Source organism: Carettochelys insculpta, chromosome 22 (genome assembly GCF_033958435.1).
Source record: "Carettochelys insculpta isolate YL-2023 chromosome 22, ASM3395843v1, whole genome shotgun sequence".
Taxonomy (NCBI): domain Eukaryota; kingdom Metazoa; phylum Chordata; order Testudines; family Carettochelyidae; genus Carettochelys; species Carettochelys insculpta.
Genome location: NC_134158.1, coordinates 19,163,780 through 19,186,148, shown reverse-complemented (window position 1 = coordinate 19,186,148; position 22,369 = coordinate 19,163,780). Strand labels below are relative to the sequence as shown.

Here is a 22,369-nt window from a genome sequence, read left to right as displayed (position 1 = left end):
GTAACTTTTGGGTGTACCTGGCACCTTCCTTGAAGCCAATAAGGCAAGTCAAACACTGTTCCAGTTATGCATTTACCATTCCTACGGTGCCCTTCTGTGTACTAAGATACTGGGGCAAACTTATCTCACCGTTGTTAAAAATGATTCTGCAGTACCAGGTAACAAGAGTCCCTTACCCCTCACAGGGGCTGATAATCCATTAATAATGTCAGGTGCCTGGATATGGAGATTTTAATTAAAATATATAGGAATCATGCACAAGAGAACTGAATTAATGTTACTGTGCGAATCTGTGCTATTCATTTAAATCCTCAGCCTTAATATTTTATTTCCATTTTTCCCCCTCAACTGAACTGCATAGAAAAAAATCTTACTTGCATACTTAGATTTATCTTGAAAAAATGTATCACAGGTTAAAATGTACAGAGACATGTCTCTAACACACAAACATGCTGTGAATCTCTGCAGAATGTACATAGCAATAAGGAGGTTATGAAAGGGAAATAAAATTCACAACAGACTCTGCTGTAATATGCTGTCTTCACAGTAGTATCAGCTGGGATGATGTGTGTTTCAGAAAGGTTGCTGCACTAGAATTACTTGACTTTTCTTGGCAAGATTTCTCAGGTCAAAAAAATGCAAACAAAAATGTTATGTCAGCAATTTTCTTGCACAATGCAATTTTAAGCATGCCTTTATCTTCTCCCTCTCTAGATGGCAGCATAACTAGGCTCTCACCAACCTATTTACTTCCAGCTCCTAAAGATAAATTCAAGGACAGAGCCATCTTCCAGATGAATCTATGGTTTTCCTAGCCTAACTAATAGGCATTAATTCAAAAGGCTCTTTCTTTAAAGATACTGGTCATGTTAACAATCTCTTACAGCTTTATCTTAAGGATAGGGGAGGTGGAAAAGAAGTGTCCTGAAGGAGACTATTCCTCTGTGTGTGGGGACAGACTATGTCCATATAATCCCTTTCTTGGGACGATATCCAAAGCTAGCATTAGATGCCTTCAAACCACTGGTGAAGGAGTTCTGTTCTTTCACACTAACCCATCACGGAAACGTCAGCTCACTGGTCTACCAGCTAGTTTCTGGAAACCCAAGCTCCTCAGCCTTGTAAGCATTTATTACAGCTTGCCCGCTCATGGAGATCATGTATTGTGTGAGAAGGAAAACTGAAGACTTTGCTCTGGCCGGAAAGGTTGTAGCTGCCTTTTTGGCAGGCAAAAGCCAATCGGTCAACATATCCTCCGAGCAAGGGGGGAGGAAAAAACTTGCACAGAAACCAAGCTCCAGGTAGTTTAGCAAACCAAGAGACTCAGGAATCTTTCCAACATGGTCCAGGAAACTGGCTGCAATTTTGGACTTACATTGCCCAAACAATGCAGATCACAGGACTTAATTCATCCCAAGGCAACATACTGGAACAAGGAAGATCCCAGATGTGCTCAAGTCCTGCATGTGTATCTAGCAACCCAGGTCCTGAAGAACATGATGTTACGGGGCAGAGGACAGGAGGGCATGATTAGGACAGTGCCACAAATATCTCTTAACTTAGCTCTGGCTCTAGGCTCTACGAGCAAAGACCATTATTACTGTTGTCATGATCACAACACACAATACGGACTAAGTCAATTAAAGCTAAGAAATCTGCAATTAAAGCCGACACGCTGCCAGCACAATGTGCTCTGCTGCAAAGTTGATGTATTTCAGACAGAAGAATGCCGTTTCCTATCACGCCAGATGAACAGAAGAATTTGGATTCTTTATGCTCCGAAACAATGGTGTCACCCATTGCCTTGTGCATACTCACTGTGGGCCTCCACCAGCTCAATCTGCATATTGTACGGTACCAGGGGATCGGGCAATTCGGAGAAGAAGCTTTTCATGGCGCCAGCCACAGTATTCACTGTAAAGTCCTTCTCTGCCAGGTCTAGACTGTGATCTACAATGGAAGCATTTAACAGTTAAATCTCCCCAACACAAGACATGCAGCTGCTGCAGTGAAGCAAATGGCATGCATGAGACCCAGAGAGGGACAACAGAAATCACTCAGTGGGATGCAAATGAGACAGAAAAAGTGCTCAGTGTTGAGGATCTCTATGAGAACCACATAAAAATGTGTCTTGCATGGAATACAGTAATATCCTCCACTTTTAAGTAAAACTCCGAAATCCTATAAGATGGTGTCCATTTGACTGACAGCTAAACAGAAGTTCTGAAGGGGTAATGAACTTGGAAGGTCCAGAAAAAGTATAAAGAGTACTAACTTCCAGTCTTACCTTACCCAGCAGGCATTACTGCCTGCCATGAACTTTTTGATCTGGCTAATGAGATTATTAATATTCCCATCTTGTCCTATTTTTCAAAGCCACTCATAGTTTGCATATACTTTCCTGCTAATGTAAAGTAAACCCCTGAGTTACGCAAAGGTTGCATTTCTGCAACCCTTATGTAACTCAAATTTTCGTGCAAGTTGAGGGGAGACGGGAACCAGGCTGCCAGCTCTGATTCCCAGAAGGGCTGGTCAGTTTCCTGGCTCTCAGAGTGGCATGGAGCCTGGAATCAGGGAGCAGCGTGGTTCCCCTCTCCCCACCACTTGCTGCTTGTGGGACATGGAAACTGACCAGTTGGTCAATTTCCCAGCTCCCCAAGCCCTGGGGAGCTGGGAACCAGGCAGCAGACTAGCTCCCCTCTGCTTGCAGAGAGGGGAAACTGAGCAGGGCAGCAGCCTGGCTCTCAGCTCCCCTCCACTCTTTGGTGCCAGGAAACTAGCCAGGGTTGCTGCCCTGCTCAGTTTCCCAGCTCTGCAAGAGGAGGGGAGCCGCGAGCCTGATTCGTGGCTGCCGCTTGGTTCCCAGGGACAGGGAAACTGCTCCTGTTGGGCAGCAGCTTGACTCTTGCTACCCCCATCAAGGGCGGCAGCCACCAGTCAAGCTGCCATCCCTGTCAGGAGCAAAATACCACAGTTGCGTTAACCCGAGACACGTGCAACTTGATTGCACATATCTCCAGGAGTTTACTGCATCTTAAAGAACCTTCCCACAAAGCAGCCACTGATTAAGAAACTTAAATGTGACATCATTGGAGTTAATGACGTATAAACACTTTTACAATGTTAAAACTAAAGTTCTAAATTGGCTTTTTCAGAAAGACAATGTCCCCAGCCAGGAAATAAACAAGAACCCAGTGGTCAGCAAGAGCCCTAGAAGAACAAAACGTTAGGGCTTACCAAAACACTGGATATTTAAACATTGGTACACAATAGGAATTAGAGGATTTCATTATCTGCACTAAATAAATCTCAAACACTTTACTGAAGGAACATGTCAAACAAGAACTCCTAAACAAAGTGGTAAAACCTCATGTAAATAATTACCAACGAAAGAACCACTCACAGAACTGTGTGGAAAGAAAGGAAGTGATTTAAGAGCAAAGGAAAAGTGTCAGACAAGATGGTCTACAGAGGCCAGGAGAAACAGACCCACTATAAAACCTGCCAAATGTACGTCCTTTTGATGTCCAAGACCCAGAAAATCCTATTTTTCAACATTATGGTACGGGGACAGCCACACTGTGATGCCAGGCATTTAAAAAACTAAGGCAGGAATTGCAAGGTCACGAAAATCAGTTCTGCCTACGCTACCAAAATAACTGCAGTTAAATTTGGTTGTCACCCAAACATGTTATAACACGTTTTCACCTCACTTGTGTCTTCAGAAAAAGACTTGCTCTGTTTGTAGGGACACAGTTAACTTAAAACTCATATTACTGCCTGACCAACTTTCCTCTTCAATTGCTCCGAGCAATACCTATGATTACTGTAAATGAAAGACTAAAATAATTTCTCATTCTGTTTTCACTCTGCTTGCTTTGTGCATCTGACAGCACATTGCTTCTATCCAGTTTCACTGTTTCCCCAACAGTTAGTTTTCCAGCTGTCTGATTTCCAAATAACAGAAGAAAAAAAATTTTTTAAAAAAATCTGAAAGCGTAATTGTAACAGTACAAAAATTGACAAGAAGCACAGCATATCTGAAACTAATTTAACTCATTTTCTAACCTGTCCAGTTCTTTAAGAAACCATGCTTTAGCCTAAGAATCTAAGGCTGTCTACACAATATCAGCTCGAGCAGGGAATAGCAATGAGTGCTGTGATCATATGCAGCCCCTCATTAGGCGAATTCTCACCATGGCAAATTCCAAGTGCCGGCAAGCCATGGGCACTTCGAAGTACCTGCACAACTCTGAAGTGCCCCTACTCCCAAAAAATTTTGGAAGTTAGGGCACTTTGAAGTTGTGCGGGTATTCTGAAGTGCCCGCAGCTACACGGCTTGCCGGCACTTCGAAGTTGCTAACTTTGAAATTGACACGGTAAGGATTAGCCTAATGAGGTGCTGCATATGCACGGCAGCACCTCACTGCTATTAACCGCTTGGGCTGATTACCTTCGAAGGGGCTAGTGTAGACACAGCCTAAGAGTATTATATCATGTTACCTTACATGTTCCAAAAGTCTACAATACCATGATCAACAATATTTTCAAGGACCTAAAGTCTGTGCAGTACTCTGACATCCCCATCTAAATCTGAACATGTAAACTTAATTAAATATGAACACAAACAACACAACTAGCTTACTAGTTGCCATGGTATTTGGTCTGATGCTCAATTTACATTATCTTGTACCAACAGTTTAAGTTTTGAAGGTGCTGAACATTTGTGCCATTGATGATACAATACTGAAGCACAATAGGTGGCAATGGGAGGGAGGACTGATGAGTTGGGTAAACAACAGGTGGGCTTCTGGCATATGGAAAGACATGGGAAGCAGTCTGGGATTGTCGGCTAAGCACAACAGCTGGACATTTCTGCTAAAATTTCAACAAAATCATAGTTAAAATTTACTTTGTTTTATTTCAGAGTTAACCCCTAATACGACAGTGAAGCAGCTCACAACTCTGATATCTTCTTTACATTACAGGTTTGCTTATACAAACCAACCAAAATATCAGTCTGTTTTAACTCACACTTACCTATTTTGGGTGCAAATCTGCATGTAGAACACACTTATTTGAGATTAAGAATGTTCTGTTTTGATTAATCTAACAGAAGAGCGTTCAGACACTCTTGTATTAAGGAGCGTTTGACTCCTTGAGTCAAAATATATGAGGGTGTGAATTAAGAGAAGCTGGTTATTCTAGTTTCAGATTGTGTCCTATGAAAACACATTTTTATAACTAAATTAATCATCACAGTTTGAAATCACTTACCACACAGCCTAAATATAGTTTGATACCTTTAAAACCACATTAGCTGATACCTAATCAACTCCCGTGGGTTACAGCATTAAAGGTACTTTTACACTAAGTACAAAATAGTCTTTCAAATCCTATTACCTGACATGATCTAAAGTACTTTTTACCTGTAGACTAGACAAGGCTGGGGGGGGGGTTAGGTTGGGGGAGGGTAGTATGCAAAGTCAGACACTAAAACTTTACATTGATTTACACTTGTTTCACATTTTCAAACAGGTATTTTCATATCCAGGAGATCTAGAAACATCTTGTTGAAAAGGAAACAAAACTTAAGAATGACCATATTGGTTCAAAAACGTCCATCTATCCCAGCCAGTATTGTGTCTTCTTACAGTGGCCAATGCCAGGTACCCCAGAAGGAAAGAACGGAAGAGGTAATCATCAAGTGATCCATCCCATCATCCATTCCCAGTTTCTGGCAAACAGAGGCTAGGAATACAAATCCTTATATCCCAACCTAGAGCACTACCTACCTTTGTATCCTAGACCAGTGTTACTTAAATTTTTTGAGACCATGGAACACCAAACAATAATACTTTAATGCGGAACACCTATGAAACTTTTCTATGAAAAAAACAGCAACAACATTTACAGCAAAACCAAAAAGGATTTATTTGGGTATCCTAGCAATGAAGTAGTAACATTGTATCTCATTTTAATAACACAAAATATCAAAATATATCCCGCCACTGTATAAATAAAAAAAGTCACATGATCATGGCACACCTGCAAGTTCTTCCGTGTACCAAACAACAGTTTAAAAAACAATGTACTTGACCACAAGTCCACTCTAAGGAGTAGATTGTACTGCAATTTCCATAGCTGTGAAAGTGTAGCATGCACAGAGCCTTGATTATTAAAACAGAGCAGACAGCCTAAATATTTTGGGAAGAACAGAGCACCAACACAGCACAACAACTGTTACAGCTGTACTGGCTGATCATGTGGCTGATCATCACAATCTGATTATTCAGATTTTGAGAAATTAGAACACAAGATCACTCAGTGAGCAAATATTAATGAAAGCTGATCCCACTGTAACGAATCTAAATTAAATTTATAGTTAAACTCAGTCCTCTCATATTTCAGTCCATATGCCATTAATAGTTTGAAAAGTGATTACAGAGGCCCAGATCTGCAATCAAAATATCTTGTACAAAAATAAACCACTTTGATCTGGACAACGACTAGAGATCCTAAGTAAATTTAAAAACTATTTCCTAAGTTACTGCCACAGTCTAAGCCTTTTGCCCAATTAGAGAAATAGGAACAGACATTACCTTGATCAAACTGTCTTTGCAGACTTTCCATCTCCGACTTGTTTCCACTCACACGATAGATGCCTTCAGTACTCAACCCTAGTGAAACAAGAAAACAAAAGTCAAGCTAAGGACTGGAATCAGAAGGGTGAAAGTTTGCAGAAGTAGTATCTGGATGGAACAGAATTCTCTGACTACAAAGAGAAAAAAAATGAAACAGTGCAAAATCTCCCACTGGTTTCTGTCCACATGTTTTTTTTCCCTGTTACCGGGATTACTGAAATGACACACATGTAAAGTAAGACGCACATTAAGTGAGGTGCATGCTGCTTGCACGAAACATCGACTGAACAGGGCACTGATCGGTACCATGGGCTCCGGGGAAAGAGCTCCCCCAGAAGAGGTGGGGCCAAGAATGGAAGGGGCAGGGACAAGGGCAGTCAGCGCTAAGCAGTGCCCATAACATGGTGCTGGGCCATGTCCTTCCTTCCCTGCAACAGCCAAAGGCATCTGTAGCAGGGCTGCCACCGTGTTTCAAAGGGGCCCAGAGTGCCAGCTGCCACCACTGCCAAAGTAGCAGTAGGAATAGCAGCTGGAGCTCCAGGCCCTTTGAACTTCTGCGCCCGGGGACAATTGCCCTCATCCACTCCCCATCAGCAGCCCTGACAGAGAGCCATGCGCTTCCTCTGCATCCAATCACAGTGCCTCTACGGCTCAGTCTGCACACCCTGCAAACTCTAGGTACCCAAGCACAGTTAGCAAAACTACCCTACCCTGGGAAACCATCTTGGTTGAGACTATCTTCAGCCCACTGAGATGAAGAAGGGCCACTTATGCGGCCCACTCACAAGCCTAAATTGCCCATTTTTGAGCTACATGCTTTGCAAAAATACCCAGACGGAAAAGAGGACTAGTGCTTTTCCCCCAGTTTTCCTCAGAGAATCTCAGGGCACTCAAACAACCAGTAGTTAAATATATAGTGACAAATAGAATCAGGTCTAGTCTACACTTAAAAGTTGCGTTGACATAGTTACAGCACTCAGGGAGGCTAGCAGGTAATATTATGCTGGCCTCGCTCTCTGCATAGATGCCAGAGGGTAGATTAACGACAGCAAAAGTAAAAAAAAAACCTTCTGTCGCTGAAGAAGGGTCACCAGAGCAGCACTAGGTATGGGGTTGTTGCCATTCCACTCTAGCACAGACACGGCCATTTTATAGGTGGGGAAAGAAATAGGTCACGCTGCAAGCCACTGGCACAATCAAGTTTAGAATCTGGGGCCTCTTGACTTCCCCTTTGCTCTAAGCACAAGACAATGCTGGTCCTTACTTAAAATAAAAATTGGGGCTACTACAAAAACATCTTCTATAGAAAGTTAACGCATTAAAAGAATACACTGAAGAAATATTTAGTGAAACAGTGTTAGTTTACTGGACCATGAAACTAGATTTTAAAGGATGCTTGTTTTCCACACAACTGTGCAAAGGACAGAATAAATAAAGCAAGTAAATCCTGACAACCAGAGATATCTGGAATCTGGCTAAAGGAAGAAACTACCACTCCTGGCTCCTTTCATTGCTATCACCTAGAGAACAAATGCCTGTACATAAAACACTTCATGGAGCTCTGTTGCAGTAACCTCTGCACATACCAAAGCTTCTGGACAAGAGGATGACAGAGATCACTTGCAGTGTAACTGGAAAGATATGCAGCTTTTGCAATGAATCTATAAGCAGGGAGAACTAATATCTCAATTTAGCCATCATTTTAATTGATGCTTTCTGAGAAGCCCACATTAAGTGTGACAAAAGCAGAGAACCCACCTTATTATGCACACAACAGTTAAATGATATCTGAGCCTAAAGTACACAGGATTTATTCAACACGCAGGTCATCAACTGCACAGTTTAAAAGCTTTTAATTGCTAAAGAAGTGGACAGTTCGGGGGTCTCATTTCACAGAAAGCAACTCACCCCATCAGAAAAGAAAACTGAGTTAATGGACCAGCCCAGAGGATCACATGGCTTCAGGCCTCGACACAAAAAAAAAATCTGTGTCTGTGCACTTGGAAAGAAAAATAGCAGCAGCTGTCACCATTTGTCTCCCTGCTGCCCAAATGCAAAGCCAGCTTCCCATTAGATGATGGGACTTATTAAGGTACGTACCAGGTCACATACAGCGATAGACAACCCAGTGCCCCCACCACCACACCCCCCGCATCTGTTTGCCTGTAACCTAAAGCTCTGTCTTTCTGATCCTTGCTCACACTTGTTTCAGTTTGACTTTTTACTGATGGACAGACCCAAATGGCACCAAGGTGATGGTATGTTTCATATTATTTATGGAAATATGTTTAGGAATACGAATATGCTTAATTTGAATATGCTTTGTACAAAATATTGCATGTTACCTATCATTGGAAAGGTTATGAGCCTCTGAACGTGTACTGTATTTGTATGCATGTACCATTTCTGGATCTGAAATTAAGAATATTCATTGTTGTTTTATCATCAGTGTGTTTATATTGAAGAAAAAGCCTACATCTAGCTCATCAGGAACAACAAGGATGCATCCAGTCTCCCGGACACCTGTTTTACCATATACAATGTCTGAAGCTAACAGCTGGAATTGAATATTTAAGAGGGATCACGTCCAAGTCGGGAGGCTATCCAGCTTGGGAGGAAGATGATTAATCATAGAATCATAGAATACTAGGACCGGAAGGGACCTCAAGAGGCCATCAAGTCCAGCCCCTTCCCCAATGGCAGGACCAAGTACTAAACCATTCCTGATAGACATCTATCTAACCTGTTCTTGAATATCTCCAGCGATGGAGATTCCACAACCTCCCTCTGTTTGACCACCCTGACAGTCAGGAACTTTTTCCTAATGTCCAACCTAAACCTCCCTTGCTGCAGTTTAAGTCCCTTGCCTCTTGTTCTAGCCTCAGAGGCCAAAAAGAACAAGTTTTCTCCCTCCTCCTTACGACACCCTTTTAGATACTTGAAAACCACTATCATGTCACCCCTCAATCTTCTCTTTTCCAAACTAAACAAGCCCAATTCTTTCAGCCTTTCTTCATAGGTCACATTCTCTAGACCTTTAATCATTCTTGTCGCTCTTTTCTGGACCCTCTCTAATTTCTCCACATCTTTCTTGAACTGCGGTGCCCAGAAATGGACACAATACTCCAGCTGAGGCCTGACCAGTGCAGAGTAGGGCAGAAGAACGACTTCTTGTGTCTTGTTCACAACACACCTGTTAACGCACCCCAGAATCATGTTTGCTTTTTTTGCAACAGCAGTACACCGTTGACTCATATTTAGCTTGTGGTCCACTATAACCCCTAGATCCCTTTCTGCTGTAGTCATTCCTAGACAGTCTCTCCCCATTCTGTGTGTGTGAAACTGACTGTTCCTTCCCAAGTGGAGCATTTTGTATTTGTCCCTATTAAACTTCATCCTGTTTACCTCAGACCATTTCTCCAATTTATCCAGATCATTTTGAATTATGACCCTATCCTCCAAAGCCGTTGCAACCCCTCCTAGCTTGGTATCATCTGCAAACCTAATAAGCGTACTTCTCCAAACTCATCATCAGAAGCAAGCTCCTCCACAGATTGGGACCCACCAAGTCAAAACATCACCGTGACTCTGCCAAAACAGCCACATAAGACCTGTAGTCATACGTCTACTGTTTAATATGCTCTTGATGAACTCAAACAAAAAAAATAAAAGAAACGCTTATCTGTGGGTGAACGCTTTTGACAAAGGCCACTCTATAGCTGACATCTCAGGCCTTATCCTAAATAGAAACCTCCACAACACCTCCAAAAGATGTGCTTGGGAACTTAAAATGGCTATTCACTGTCTTCAAACTGTTTTTCTTCCAGGTGTATTGTTCATATCCATTCCAGTTAGTGTGCACACGCTGCATTCACAATCATTGGAAAGATTTCCCCCAGCACACCTGTTGGGTTGGCAGTGAAGCTCTGAAGTGATGCCATGCTAGTGCTCAATATATGACCCTGCAGACTGGGTAGCACCACTTCAGGTTCTTCTTGCCAGTTACTCAGAGAAGGGAAGGTAGGTGAGTCTGGAACAGATATGAACCATACATCTCAAAGAATAAGTTGCGAGACAGTAAGTAATTGTTTTTCTTCGAGTGCTTGCTCATATCAATTCCAATTATGTGACTCCGAGATTTACCCTAGAGCTGGGTTCAGCATTGTGAACACCACACTGGAGTACTGCTCGGCTGAAGTCTGCATTATCTCCAGCATACTGGGTAACAGTGCAGTGAGTAGAAAATGTGTGCAATGAGTAACACCTCACCATCCTGCAGAGCTCCTGAATTAGCACTTTGGCCAGGAACAGTGTCAAGGAGGCCTATGACCTCATGGAACGCACACTGAGTGCCAGGCCTGGGATGTTGGCCTATTTAGAGCAGGCGCAGATGCAGGAGGTAATTGACAATGAGATCCTCCGTGATGAGACTGGAAGACCTTTCATCCAGTCAGTTACTGCCACAAAGAGCGGGTTTGACTTTCAGAACAGCTTCATGAGCTTGATATAAAAAGGAAGCATGCACTAAACATCCAGTGAGCAGAGGTCTTTGTTACTGACTGTTTGCATGAGGTTAAGGATAAAAAACAGGCAGGAAAATGTCCTGGCTGGAGTGAAATTGAAAGGACACAACCTTTGGAAGGACTGCTGCTTGAGGACTAAAGATGCACCTCTTACTTAAAAGGAACATAAGGAAAATTAGAGGTAAGGCCTCAAGTTCCAATACCTTCCAAGACGGACACAGAAGCAAACAAGTCATCAACAGGTCAAATGAGGGACCACATGAGCTTGGGAAGGACCAGGATGAAGTCCCACGTGGCGACTGGCTGCAGAACCTGAGGGTACAGGTGCATCATACATTTGAGGAAATGGCAAACAATGGGACTGCTGAAAATGGAGCACCCGGCCACTCCCGGGTGAAATGGAGAGAGAGCTACTAGGTGCACCTTGATGGAAGAAGCTGACAGACCTTATTGCTTAAGTTGTAAGGACAAAAGTAACAGAGGCTGCAATGGCAGAATCTGGGAGCACTAGACTGCATATCTTTTCCAGTTGGCCAGATAGGTGGCTGCCAATTTCCCTAATCAAACCTGAGCACAAGTTCCATTGTCTTTGCCCATGGAGCTTCCAGGCCATGAAGCAAAGAGACTATAGTTCCAGGTAATCAGGTCCAAAAGCAGTAGTAACATGATTAAGGGCATCAAGTGAAAGTGATCAGGGCACGAAGTGTGCAAGAATCGAACCCTGGAAGATTGACTCTGACCCAGTCAATCTTCCAGTAAGTATAGAAGTAACCTTACCCCACAGGCCTTTTATGATTTCAAACACTGCATGGAAGCAGGCATCTGGCAAGAATGCCCTGGCTCAACCTAAGCCTAGCACTGCCCCAATAATCTCTACCCCTTGAGTTGATACCAGAGTCAATTTGGTCTGGTTCAGAAGAAAACCCAGCCTGTCAAAAGAGAATTTCACAAAGCAGATCTGTGCCTCTACCTGGTTCCTGGAGCACTTTCAATCGTCAATAAAAAGATAACCCTGAAAATGGAGGGGCTTCTGACAGGCCGAAGGGAAAGATTGTGAATTGATCATGACTGTTGTTGATCATAAACTTGAGAAACCATCAGAAGGGTAGGACGTATGGATATATGGAAGTATTCATCCTTGAGGTCAACGGTGGTGTACCACTCTCCCAGATCCAGAGAAGGGATCTAGAGTTCAGGGAAATCATGTGGAACTTCAACTTTCTCATGAATCTGTTGAGGCTTTGCAGGCCTGGAATGGGTCTGAGACACACCCCACTCAGCTTTGGGAATTAGGAAACAGTAGGAATAAAATCCCTTGCCCTGTAGCATCCAAGGAACCTCTTCCATTGCTCCTGTGGCAAGAAGCATCTGCACCTTCTATATGAGACAGTGCTTGGGAAAAGGGCCCCTGAAGAGGGATCGGGAAGGGGGATGAAAGGGAGAGAAGGAGCAGAACTGAACAGAGTAGCCCACTTCCACTGCGCCAAGAACTCAGCAGTCCAGTGTTATTTGGGACCAAGCACAGCAGAAGACAATTCATAAAACAAGGATGAGCAAATAGGTTCATTAGTTAATATCTCATTTCTAGGCACACTTTCAGAAGTCCTGCTTAAAAAGTCTGAAGCAGCACATGCCTGGCAGCCCTGGTTGGATGGGGGCTAGGAAGTCTTATGCCTGCCATTCCTGCCACACTTCCTAAAGAAGTTCTGCCTGGGATATGGAGGACACAGGTGCTATGCAGGCTGCAGTTTAAAGTGTTTTTGCTGTGTGGCTGAGGTATGTAGCCCAGAAATTTAGCGTACCCCTAGAATCTTTATGGCTATGCAGCCTGAAGTCAGTATACTCAGTGAACAGGACTGCACGATCAAATGACAAGTCCTGCAGTGTATGCTGCATCTTGGGAGGGAGCCCTGATGCATGGAGCCATGAGAATCTCCCCATGGCAATCCCGGAGGAAAGGTGCATGCCGACCAAGTCTGCAGTGTCCAATAAGGACTGTAAAGAGGTCCATGCCACTGCCTTGCCATCTTCAACAATTGCCCTGAGCTCCCCCCGGACGCCACAGTCACAAACTCTTTGAACTTTAGTAATCCTGGTCGAAGCCACTTGATTGAGTAGATGTCTCAGCTGAAAAGGTCTAGCGAGTTATGCGTCCTTGGATTTAGGAGTAGAACCATGCTGACCTTGTCTCTTGGGCTCTTTTACCATGGTCATCAAGAATAAGTAGGGCTGAGGGTGGCTGAACAGATATTCAGACCCACAAAAACAACAAAATACTTCCTCTTGACTCTTTGCAGCCAGAGAAATGGAGACTGGGGTTTGCCACCGGGTCTTTGTGTTGGCCTGCATAGTTTTGATGAGGGGCAGGCCCACTCTCGATGGATCTTCTGGAACCAGGATGTTCATCATGTCCCCTGGCTCTGCCACCTCCTCAGCATGTGGGCCCATATTACACACTATCCTGTGCCTCAGGTCCTAGTGAGTGTAGTTGTCTATAGGGTGTGCCTCGAGGCAGAGACCTCTGGAATTGCGTCATCCTAGGAGAATGAGGATGACCCCAACAAGGTGCAAGGTGTTTATGGCCCCCTGGGTCCCTTGGGACATACTGCACAGCTTCTGCTTCCCCGTTAAGTGCGCCAGGATGCATGGTGATGTGGCAGCAGGCATGTGGATGGCAGGGTGGTCTACACCGGTGTCTTCTTGGAACCCCTAGAAGTGACATTGACATGGTTCCCCACAGGTGCCCATGGCAATCAGACTACAAAACAGGAACCTTTAGCGGAGGTGCCCTGGGCCCGGTGGCCACTGGGTAGTCACTTATCACTGTGCTTGTCATGGCTCTACACCCACATCCAGATATATACAGTCCGATTTGTGTTGGGGTATAGGTATGTCCCAAGTTCCAAGGGGAATTGGCAAGTTGGGGTGGAGAGAACCCAGACTCCTACTTCAAATATTATAATTAACTATTAACACTGCCAGACTACAAACTACAACTATGTGCTAGGAGAAATGAAGAGTGCTTGCAATAACGAACCACTGCAGTTTCAGCAGCCATTACTCGTGGTAAGAAGGAACTGAGGTGTTCAGTCTGCAGGGTCAAATATTGAGCACCAATGTAGAGAAGATGGACACCTGGGAGATGGGTCGGAAATGGGAGGGAACACGGGCTACAACGGCAGAGAAAAAGGAGGGTCAGGGCAAAACTGGGAGGCAAGATCAAATCAATATCTTAAATGCCTATACACACATGCAAGAAGTATGGGTAATAAGCAGGAAGAACTGGAAGTGCTAATAAATACAACTATGACATTGTTGGCATCACAAAAACTTGGTAGGATAATACACATGATTGGAATTTTGGTATGGAAGGGTACAGCTTGCTCAGGAAGAATAGACAGGGAAAAGGGAGGAGGTGTTGCCTTGTATATTAAAAATGTACACACTTGGACTGAGGTGGAGATGGACATAGGAAATAGATGTGTTGAGAGCCTCTGGATAAAGCCAGAAGGGGTAAAAAACAAGGGTAATGTCCTGCTAGGAGTCTCCTACAGGCCACCTACCCGGATGGAAGAGGTGGATGAGGCCTTTTTTTTAAACAACTAACAAAATCATCCAGGGCCCACGATTTGGTGGTGATGGGGGACTTCAACTATTCAGATATAAGTTGGGAAACTAACACAGTGACACACAGACTATCCAAGAAGTTCTAGGACTGCATTGGAGACAACTTCTTATTTCAGAAGGTTGAAAAGCCTACCGGGGGGGAAGCTGTCCTAGATTTAATTTTAACAAATAGGGAGGAACTGATTGAGAATCTGAAAGTGGAAGGCAGCTTGGGTGAAAGTGATCATGAAATCAGAGTTCACAATTGTAAGGAAGGGTAGAAGGGAGAACAGCAAAATAGAGACAATGGACTTCAGGAAGGTGGATTCTGGTAAAGTCAGAGTGCTGATAGGTAAGGTCCCATGGGAAGCAAGACTGAGGGGAAAAACAACAGAGGAGAGTTGGTAGTTTTTCAAAGGGACATTATTAAAGGCCCAAAAGAAAGCTATTCCTCTGTGTAGGAAAGAGAGAAAATATGGCAAAAGACTGCCTGGGCTTAACCAGGAGATCTTGCATGATCTCAAAATAAAAAAGGAATCATATAAAAAAATGGAAACTAGAACAAATTACGAAGGATGAATAATACAGGCAAACACCACAGGAATGCAGGGGCAAGATTAGAAAAGCAAAGGCACAAAATGAGCCCAAATTAGCTATGGGCATAAGGGGAAACAAGACGACTTTTTATAAATACATTAAAAGCAAGAGGAAGACTAAGGACAAGGTAGGCCCATTGCTCAGGGAGGAGGGAGAAACAGTAACAGGAAACCAGGAAATGGCAGAGATACTTAATGACTTCGTTTCAGTCTTCACTGAGATGTCTGAAGAAGGAATGCCTAACAGTGAATGCTAGTGGAAAAGGGGTAGGTTTAGAAGATAAAATAAAAAAGAGAACAAGTTAAAAATCACCTAGGAAAGTTAGATGTCTGCAGGTCACCAGGGCCTGATGAAATGCATCTTAGAATACTCAAGGATCTGATGGGGGAGGTATCTGAGCCATTAGCTATCACCTCTGGAAAATCATGGGAGACCGGAGAGATTCCAGAAGACTGGAAAAAGGAAAATATAATGCCCATCTATAAAAAGGGGAATAAGAACAATGCAGGAACTACAGACGGGTCAGTTTAACTTCTGTGCCAGGAAAGATAATGGAATAAATAATTAAGGAAATCATCTGCAAACACTTGGAAGGTGGTAAGCTGATAGGGAACAGCCAGCATGGATTTGCAAAGAACAAATCATGTCAAATCAATTTGATAGGATAACGAGACGTGGATAAGTGAGAAGCAGTGGATATGGTATGCCTAGATTTTAGTAAGGCATTTGACATGGTCTCGCACAATATTTTCATCAATAAACTAGGCAAATACAACTTAGATGGGGCTACCATAAGGTGGGTGCATAACTGGCTGGATAACCATACTCAGAGAGTAATTATTAATGGTTCTCAATCCTGCTGGAAAGGTAATAACAAGTGGGGTACCGCAGGGGTCTGTACTGGGACCAATTCTGTTCAGTATCTTCATAAACAATTTAGATATTGGCATAGACAGTATGTTTATTAAGTTTGCAGATGATACCAAGCTAGGAGGGGTTGCAACTGCTTTGGAGGATAGGGTCAAAATTCAAAATGATCTGGACAAATTGGAGAAATGGTCTGAAGTAAACGGGATGAAGTTTAATAAAGACAAATGTAAAGTGCTCCACTTAGGAAGGAACAATCAGATTCAAACATACAGAATGGGAATTGACTGTCTAGGAAGGAGTATGGCAGAAAGAGATCTAGAGGTTATGATGGACCATAAATATCAGTCAACAGTGTGATGCTGTTGCAAAAAAAAGCAAACATGATTCTGGGATGCATTAACAGGTATGTTGGGAACAAGACACGAGAAGTCATTCGTCTGCTCTACTCTGCGCTGGTTAGGCCTCAGTTGGAGTATTAGAGGGGTAGCCGTGTTAGTCTGGATCTGTAGAGCAACGAAGGGTCCTGTGGCACCTTATAGACTAACAGAAAAGTTTAGAGCATGAGCTTTCGTGAGTTAACTCACTTCTTCAGATGCTGGTCCAGTTCTGGGCACCGCATTTCAAGAAAGATATGCAGAAATTGGGGAGGGTCCACAAAAGAGCGATAAGAATGATCAAAGTTCTAGAGAACATGACCTATGAAGAAAGGCTGAAAGAATTGGGCTTGCTTAGTTTGGAAAAAAAAAAATTAAGGGTTAGGTAAATGTCTATCAGGGATGGTCTAGAGTCTACACAGTACTAGGTCCTGCCATGAGGGCAGAGGGCTGGACTCAATGACCTCTCAAGGTCCCTTCCAGTCCTAGCATTCTATGATTCTAACTGAGGTGCCACTCCAGAGGACTCCACAGCTGACGCAACGGGTGATGCGAGGGGGAAAACTTTGACAACTGTGCCTGTGGCGCACACCCCCTAAATGAAACTGATGAGAAATCACTCAAAGAATCATAATTTTGCTAGATACTAAAAATCAGGGACTGAATAAATACACTGAATTTATGGCTTATTATAACAGTCTGTGAGCCACTTATCACCGCTCCCCATGATGACTGGAGTGGTATTAATGGACCACTTTACTTGAATGGAGGTCCCTTGAAGTATACTTATGCTAAACAACCTGTTCCATCTTTGCTTAGCTGTGCCAGTGAGTACATTTCCAAGATCTGATGAAAAGCTGTGGGTAAGCTGAAAGCTTGCCTCTCTCAATAGATATTACCTCACCCACCTTGTCTCATCAGTATTTAATAACTGGCTTAATATTTCCTACAATGTACTTCCATGTTTGTTTCACGAATTCCTGTTTTAGACAAGTCACAGAGACATTGCAAAGCTGTAGCATCAAGTTAAGCTAGACATCATTTGACCTGAATTGAACTATCAACTACTACTCTCATTTAAACAAACAAAACCTGGGAAGAAGCTGAAAGGAACAACTTCAAAACACAAAGCTCCACATATACCATAGTGAATATGGGTCCTGATCCATCAGCTTTGACAATGTTGGGAGCCCAAGAATAGAAGGGCCACCGACTGCCAGCTGTTTGTTAAGCATTATGTTAAGTAACCCTTTCCCTGGGCAGGGATAGTCAAAGCAATGCTTAAACAGCAACAATTCTAGCAGTTTGCCTACAGTAGTTTCTTTATAAGCTTCTCCTTTTGGCAGGGACCATCTTTGTTACTTTCTGTTTGTTTCTGTCTCCTAGCACAATGGAGTCTTGGAGTCATGACTGGAGTACATAGCTGCTACGATAATAATAATGCTCATCACTGAACTACCCAAGCAAAAGTCAAAATTTATTCTAACGATACTCCTATGATATGGGGAGGATCATTATTTTACAGATGAGGAACTAAGATAGAGAGATTAAATGACCTGTCCATGACCAAAAAAAACACCTGTGGCACAGCAGAGACTAAAACCCAGATTTTTCTTGTGTCCTTCTCCAGCAGTAAAGCTACAAAGCTACTCTATTCCTTCCCATTAGGGTTCCAATGGTGGAAACACATGCTGCGTTCTCTCTCCAGTTCAGCCCTGAGGAAACCCACAGTTCATTCAACATGGAGTTAAACTAAAGAAGAACTGTAATTGGGTCATCATCATTGTAAACTGAATTTCTGCTTACAAGACATACTTCAGTTAGTATTTTAATCTTGTGCAGCAAGAAAACATGGTCTCAGGCTAGAAAATTTCTCCATCTCTTCTCCACGTCACAACTGAAAGAGCCTTAAGTGCAGAGCATACTGTACAGAAGACACCCTTGACCAGTTGTACTGAGAATGGGCATGTTAGGAGATATTAAGACCTGCATGCAGAAAATCATGATATTGGGAACCACCACCACCTTGAAGGCTTGTCTGCGTGAGGAATTTTTGTATCAGTGGATTTACATATCCATGCAAATCCCCCAAGTAGCTGCGCTGCAACAGTGTAAGATAGTTTGCATTAGAGAGAATACTGGAAACTAAATGTGCAAAAAAGCAGTAACATGTATCAGACTTATGGACATGAATTCTGTGAAGAATTAAGATATTTGTCTGCTTACAAAATTAGATTTCCCAAGATGTGTATGTATCCATTGCATAAGGAGAGGATTGAGTCATTCATTTTGAAATGAAACAAAAAGAACCAACATGTATCTGAATAATGGGAATATAAATCTTTCAAGAACCAAAAGATAAAGCTTTTTTTAAGGGAACCCACCCGAAAAGGTAGAACAAACAGCACTATAAACAGCATGGTCATTTATGTAAGGGTCACGCTAATTACAGGGTTCATGCTCATCAAAGGTTTCTTCCTTCTACTGCTGACTCCTCAACAATCAGACAATTTCTGGCTGCTGGGAGATCTGCCTTAATACCCTTAACAATGCTCAGGCTATGCTAAAACAGCACCAACAAGTTACCTCTGGTAATACGTGAAAATGGCAAGATTTTCAGTGATTAAAATCTAGACAGGGCAGTGAATGACAAGATTAAAAGCTGTGAACTGCAGTATGTTCAACAGCACATTTCATGTATAACCTCACTTAGACACACGCTCTCCATTATTTTTGCCAATAGCTGTAAAAAAAAAAGCACACAGATAACTGAAGCAAGATGACAATACGAAATGACCAACATCTTGCAAGACACTAAGAAGTAGGAACGGCTGGTTTCTCACTCATGTCAGCCTCAGCAGTAACATCAGACAAATACTTATAATGAATCCAGTGTAGCTACCCTGGGATATCTTGTGTGGCTATCCAACCAAAGACTGGCTACTAATAGCCAGAAAGGACTTTAACGCTGCCTAAGTGGCATTCCCACCAGCAAGAACAAGAAGGGAAAAGACAGCAATTATTTTCAATGTAGTCCTTAACCAGTGGCCAAGCTAATTAATTTGAATCTAAAGAGAGAAGGTGGCTGGACTTTCTAAAGAGATTTGTCCACTCTCGTTAAAATACCTCCATTACATGAGTCAAATCTTAGAATCAGGCAGTGGGAAAAGTTAATTAAGGTAGATCCTCAATCTGTTTCAGGAAAGAATGTTGGATAAACAGGAGAATATACCTTTTCTCTCTTATGTACTTCTTCCAGCTGACATTTCTACCACCACTAAATAAGAATCACGAGGCCTTTTATCCAGAAGTCTGAGCTATGCCTATCTGAGAGACTGGAGTTGGGATGATGAGGTTCACTATAGTTTGGAACCTCTATTATGTAAGGTAAGCATGCAGGGACATGGAATCTAACTCAGCTCCTATACAACTATGTTTTGAGTTGAAATACATTTTTCACTGTTGACTTTGAGATGTGGAGCAGCAAAGAGCCCTACATGTGAATCAAGCTAATCACCTGCAGGCATGACCTTCCTCAGATCAGCCAGAAGTCAAGACATGGACAGACCTGGTTTCCTTGCTTCTTTAGACATGCTGTGACTAATGCCAAATATTTGGTGGAATACCCTCAATCTTGTGGAAAGACCAAAGTGGGCAGGATTCTGTATCAGGAGTGAGTTGAATCTGAAGTATTTCCTGTGAGTTGGGTGAATGGACATATGAAAACAGGCAGGCTGAAGGTCAAGAGCCATGAACCAGTCTTGAAGATCTTACAAAGGGATTATGGAGAACAAGGTCACTGTCCTGATCTTGACATGGTGGATGAATTTGCCAAGCTGCTGAAGGCCCAGAATGAAATGCTAGTTCCTTTTCTTCTCTGGGATAAGAAAAGGATTGTTACAAAAAGTCCTGCTGCTCCTGAACTCTAATAGCACCTCCTTCCCTATAAAATCCAAGCTGTAGACAAAAGTCCGCTTCTTCCAACAGTATCTCACAAGATCCCTGAAAAGAGTACAGGGAAACCAAAGATGGTAAGAAGGGACTGAAACTGGACAGAATACTCTCTGCTGATGATTTCCAAGATGTACTTGTTCAAATTGATATGAGTCCAGGCTCCTCCCTGGACCAAAGAGGTGTGGAAAGGAAGGGATCCTTGAGAGGTTCTGTCAGGTTCTGACACTGGTGTCAAACCTACTGCCTACAAGAAGCTGTAGACTGTGAAGCATCAAAGCAAGAGGAAGATGGGTTACTGAGGAGAGAAACTCTGCTTTTCTCTCCCAGGATCCCAAGTCTTCTCAGGCTGACAATAACCGGCAGAAGGAACACTGTGGTCTCAGTTGCTTTCTCCTTGGGGCTAGATCACACAATCCCAAAGAATGCAAAGTTCTCTCAACGAACCTTCAGCAAATGGAGAACTTGATCTATCTTATAATGAAGGACCTCGGTTGAGCACTGAGGGAAGTCCAGAGGATTGAAGTCAAGAGGGTCTTCTGCCACAGACGGGGCTATAATACATACTACTGTGTCAGATGCATCCAGTGTAGCAAGTAGGGAAATGTGAGCTATTATATTTCTTGCTCATTACTTTAAATTCCTCTTGTTCCTGTGATAGAGCAAACAGTATTCCACAAAGAACAATTTTAGATGGACTAATAATTTTGAGTGTTTAGAAAAGGAATGACATATAGAACATTACTTAGGAGCAGGCATATTTCTGAATAAAAAGAGGCACCTGGATAGCCTGGCATGAAACATAGTTCTACCTTCAAATGAGAAGTAAGTTTTGAACTCCAAGGATTTTACTTTTACATTGTTAGAGGCTTCCCCACATCCGGGGGAAGAAGCGGGGAGAGAGACAGTGGGAAACAGACTATATACTGACTCAAAACAGGTTTTTTTTGCACCAAAGGGCAGAGACTAATTAACAATACCAATAACTAGCATAGTGTTCAGAAGGGCAAGAAGGCACCACAGGGTTTCTTTCAAGAATGGTAAAGAGGAAACAAGGACTTTCGCCATAGTTTATGTCCTCAGTTGGTGGGGGCATAAGGTCATCAAGGGGGAATGGCACAGACACTTCTGGCCAAAATAATCCATTCTTAGGCTCATGCACATTAAGAGTGAAATCCATATGTGCAATCACTTGAAAAATCACACACCGCTGGTCCTGTCCTGCCAGGGAAGTTGTAACCTCCATAAATAACAACACTTGCATCTCAAGAGATTTCCTTCTTTTTGTGGATAGAGCTTTATTTTATTACCATATTTTACATTTAGTTTCTTTTCTGACCTTTCAGTTTTATAAAATAAAAGACTTCTACTGAAAATGCAAGAAACCTGAACTAAGATCTATTTGCAAACATCTAGTTCTGTGAATTAGCAATGGATTGGTTCCCCCACCCCCCCACCATAACCAGTGGAATCATAGCCACGTCAATACCAGGATACCAGAGAGACAAGGTGGGCAAGTAAGATCTTTCATTGAACTAACTTCAGTTGCTAAGACAACTTTCAGGCTTACACAGAGCCTTTAAGTTCTTCTTTAAGTTGTAAGCTCACATTAAAAACTTCCAGGATATAAAGTTCCCTTGTAGTTTTAAAAATACTTTATAAGTTTTTAAAATCTGCTTTAAAATAAAACTTACCTTATTTTAAGACTACTATTACAAACAGCATTCATACAAATTTCACACCAGGATTCACCTCATTTCTAAAAGAACATATTTTTCTAGGATTTTAAATAGATTTAATGCTT

General features: G+C 42.6%; 1 protein-coding gene across 2 annotated transcripts in view; it reads right to left on the bottom strand.

The window, feature by feature from the left end:
* Positions 1 to 22,369, bottom strand: part of ARHGAP35 (Rho GTPase activating protein 35) — a 122,666-nt gene that overhangs the window by 10,839 nt on the left and 89,458 nt on the right. For both annotated transcript variants that reach the window (XM_075015966.1, XM_075015967.1), the window contains exons 4-5: positions 6,603 to 6,680; positions 1,819 to 1,950 (exon numbers count right to left, since the gene is read on the bottom strand). In XM_075015966.1, coding sequence (XP_074872067.1) covers positions 1,819 to 1,950; positions 6,603 to 6,680 — 210 coding nt within the window. The remainder of the gene's footprint in view (positions 1 to 1,818; positions 1,951 to 6,602; positions 6,681 to 22,369) is intronic.